Raw genomic sequence first — 3,870 nt, 5'->3', positions numbered from 1 at the left:
GCGGGCCAAATTTGTCCCGCGGGCCAGAGTTTGAAACCTATGCTCTAGAGGGACCACTGAAATCGCCTGACGAGGATCCAGCTAATGGAGGAGGGTGGAAAATGCCAGAGGACGACGAGACATCGTGTGGCGTCATGGTAAATAGCCTGGCTTTGCCAGGCGATCATACACCAGAGCAGCAAATACATCATTAAAACTGAGTGAGAACAGTAGAGCAGAAAAAACAACACAACAGTAGTAGAGCGCGACAAACTGCACCCGGCAGCGGCAGAGCCAAACACCATCGCCAACATACCGGAAACTATGACTCTAAAGTCTAATGTCTGATAAATTATTAGCAAAGGATGATGTTGTCTGAAGTTTTAAAATAGATCCAAATGGAGGCACGAAAACACTTACGCTGAGGAAAGCTGGGCCAGAAGCTTCTTATTTTGCCACATATGTAACCTCAGAGCTGTAGCCAAGATCCAACCATTAGTCATGGCTGTAACCACTGAGGGCTTCTTTTTCTTTCTCAAAGCCAATGTCATTTTTCCCAATTGACTACAATATCAAGACTGAAATATTACACAAAGTCAATAAAAGCAAGGCATCTTAGATGATCTTGTGCAAACAGAGGGGTACAAGGTGTGCATGTAATGCGTGTTTTTCCATGTCATATTGTTGATGATGCTGATTATTACCAAACCAGCCACACAATCAGCTGGAAAATGGCTCCATTTCCACAAACAGTGTGATGGTTAGATGAACAGTGCGGCTGTATGAAGCCAGCAACTCAATAAAAACGATGTAATGGAACAGCTGCCTCCCTCAGTATTTTTTCCTTAACAATATTATGTCCATGAACACATTTGTGATATTAGAACTGCAACTGTATTGAATTATAGTCAAAATATATATAAACTAATACTGTCGATATTTAATCTTGGATTAAATATTTGTTTGTAGGATGAAATTATGATCACTGCTAATGCACTGGCTACTTATCTTTTTTGTTTTATGACCTTTGGTCACTCGCAGCTGTTTACCAGATGCTGAACATACGTGTTTGTGTTCACCTTAGCTAATTTATGCTCCACGTAGCTAAATGTTGTTGTGCAAAAGTTGATTCTGTTCATCTGGACGTAGCGTTTTGTGGGAGAAACGTTTCGTCACTCCAAGTGACTTCTTCAGTCTCAGCTGACTGCAGGTTTCCCCAAATCTTATAAACAGGACATTTTATAAGACTGGGGAAACCTGCAGGACACCGGCCCTCGAGGCCTGGAGTTGGCCGCCCCTGCTTTAAATTGTCCAACAAACTTTTGCCCTCTGAATTACAAAAATGGGGTTTTAACCTGTTTGCCAAAAATGGGAATCCATCTATCCTGTACATTTCCTTCGGGCCATTTACATACCTAAAAGGGACAATTTTCTCAAAAACTTGTGGTGGTAAAAATGAATATGTAAGGAGGTTGGGGGTACCAAATCATGAGTTAGCCTGGGGTATCAGAAAGGTTAGATCCAGCCCTGCATGTAACCACCGCACTGCTGTCTTTGGGAAGAGTCTCAGAGATACTTTCAGATCAGTCCAAGTGTCTTATACAATGATGCCAGGACATTATTACTGAAGAGAACTTCAGAGAAAGCTACACGAGCAAACAAATCTCATGCATTTGCAGTTTTATGCGTCTGAAAATGAAATCTGTTGCTCTATCGAGTATGAGATATCCATTTAACCCTACTTTATGTGATTTTCTACGAGCCATCGGACCTATAGACAGATCAACCTCACGGTTGCTGGAGTCGCTTTGGGTTTAACTGTTTCTGAAGCCTATAGGCTCAAAATGTGGTCATAAATATTTTGTACTTGTAAAAAAGATTTGTATGTGTAAAAAAGATTTGTGTGTGCGTAAAAAAGATTTGTACTTGTAAAAAAGATTTGTGTGTGGACTTAGAAAAAAAACCCCTGCAAGTTACAAGTACGGATTTTTGACCCTATTTTTCTTCCCGTCATCTGATTGGTCAATGTCATGTCAATCACAAATGTAACAATCCAATCAGAGAACAGATGGGTTTGGCTGTCGGAGGGGCGCTGTTTTGAACTGCAGGTCCTTGAAGGGTGATACCGTTTGAAGCTGGAGGATCGCTATATAAATATCCGATAGCAGCTAGGTCCCCTAACTTTCAGTAGCTGTTGAAAGGAAAAAGTTGTGGTATATCAGTGGTTAGAAATACATTATTACTTTAGGATTAGTTTAACACAAAGTCAGGGCTGACCCGGGACCATTGCTGTGAGTCACAGTGCGCAGCATAAAGGTCCTTTCACATCGGACGCAGGATGTGCTGCTAATGCTAACTGCTAACTAAAAGCAAAGGATCCAGAATTTGTTACGCTGGCTGCTGGGCTCTGTGGGTTTTTGCAGCAGCTCTACCTGTACTAGATGCACCTGCTCCTTGTCTTTTCTATCTCTGACTTTATGTCCTCTACAAGAGTTTGTTTTTTTTTGCTGGTTCTTCAAATGTTCAATAAAAACATGTATGCTAATTCATAACGAAGAAAGCTTTGTAATGAAGACTGTCATTTCCAAACACTGCCCGCCCCCACCCCGCGGTCCGCAGCGCTGTTGAAAAGGCTGTGGAAGTCCCTGTATTAAACACGTAGACCTGTGACACAAAAATCACCAAACTCGGACGACCACAGACTGTTTTCCTTCGTGGTGATGAAGGAAAACGCTGGGTTGGCATGTAAAAGGGCATTTATTCCCTTCAAAGACCTGCAGTTCAAAAAAAGCGCCCCTCGACAGCCAAACCCATCTGTTCTCTGATTGGATTGTTACATTTGTGATTGACATGACATTGACCAATCAGATGAAGGGAAGAAAAATAGGGTCAAAAATCCATACTTGTAACTTGCAGGGGTTTTTTCTAAGTCCACACACAAATCTTTTTTACAAGTACAAAATATTTATGACCACATTTTGAGCCCATAGAAGCCCATGATGGTACTATATACCAGTGCGCCACAAGGCCGCGCCACTGGGAGCGTGGATGTGCTCTCCCACATTTGTTTTCACTGCTCTGACGTCAGAAACCTGCAACTGAACGAATGAACTAACGGAGCACTGAGCCCCTACCGGAGCTACCGGGAGGCAGTAGTGTTACAGAGCGAGTCCCCGCCGCCGCCCGCCCCGGAGGAGCCAAACGGAAGAACCGAGCAATGCGCACCGCCGCCCAGTAACGCAGAATAGACGAGTGGAGAAGAAGAAGAAGAAGAAGGGAACCGTTATCGTGATTTACTAACGGAGGAAAAAAGAGAAAAGAAAGACACGGATAAAGGACGGACCAGCTCCGAGACCACGCGTGAGAAGCGACCAGCTGCGGAGGCTATATCGTCTCGGTGTTGCGCTGTGGATCAAACCGAGCGGATCCCTGATTTCAATGCTTTAACGGTGCTTCTACCCGGCTGCCCAGAAAGAAACAGGGATCGTAGAGGGATCGAAGCCTGAGCAGAGAAAAGGGGGGCAATAAACCAGCGAAGGAAAGAAAAAGGATTTGCAATTGAAGTTTCATTCATTCGTCTAATTATTGCGCTTTCTTCCGTGGATCCCGGTACCGATACTCTATCAAGCTGTGTTCTCTGACCATGGGATGTACTCTGAGCGCAGAGGAGAGGGCGGCTCTGGATCGGAGCAAAGCCATCGAGAAAAACCTGAAGGAGGACGGCCTCACCGCGGCCAAAGATGTTAAACTGCTGCTGCTCGGTAAGAGACTTGGCTTTAATGCCCTTCTCTTCGGCTGGTAGCGCCAGGGCTGAGAAATGAGACCCTGGGGCCGTGGGAAGGTGTGGTGTGTGTGCGTGTGCGCGCGCGTGTGGGTGGGTGTGGGTTGGTG

At 44.7% G+C, this 3,870-nt stretch overlaps 1 protein-coding gene across 3 annotated transcripts in view; it reads left to right on the top strand.

Moving 5' to 3' along the window:
• Nucleotides 1-3,056: 3,056 nt before the first annotated feature.
• Nucleotides 3,057-3,870, top strand: part of gnao1a (guanine nucleotide binding protein (G protein), alpha activating activity polypeptide O, a) — a 106,965-nt gene continuing 106,151 nt past the window's right edge. Inside the window, exon 1 of one of the 3 annotated variants that reach the window (XM_086297891.1) lies at nt 3,057-3,740. In XM_086297891.1, the coding sequence (XP_086154017.1) occupies nt 3,623-3,740 (118 nt within the window). In that variant the 5' untranslated portion in view covers nt 3,057-3,622. The remainder of the gene's footprint in view (nt 3,741-3,870) is intronic. The other 2 variants (XM_086297892.1, XM_086297890.1) reach the window with 2 other exon arrangements.

This window comes from Aulonocara sp. 'chitande type north' Nkhata Bay, linkage group LG7 (assembly GCF_057382095.1).
Source record: "Aulonocara sp. 'chitande type north' Nkhata Bay isolate Kocher_YH1m ecotype deep benthic linkage group LG7, A_spYH_male_GT1.1, whole genome shotgun sequence".
NCBI lineage: Eukaryota > Metazoa > Chordata > Actinopteri > Cichliformes > Cichlidae > Aulonocara > Aulonocara sp. 'chitande type north' Nkhata Bay.
This window is presented reverse-complemented; position numbering and strand designations above follow the sequence as displayed.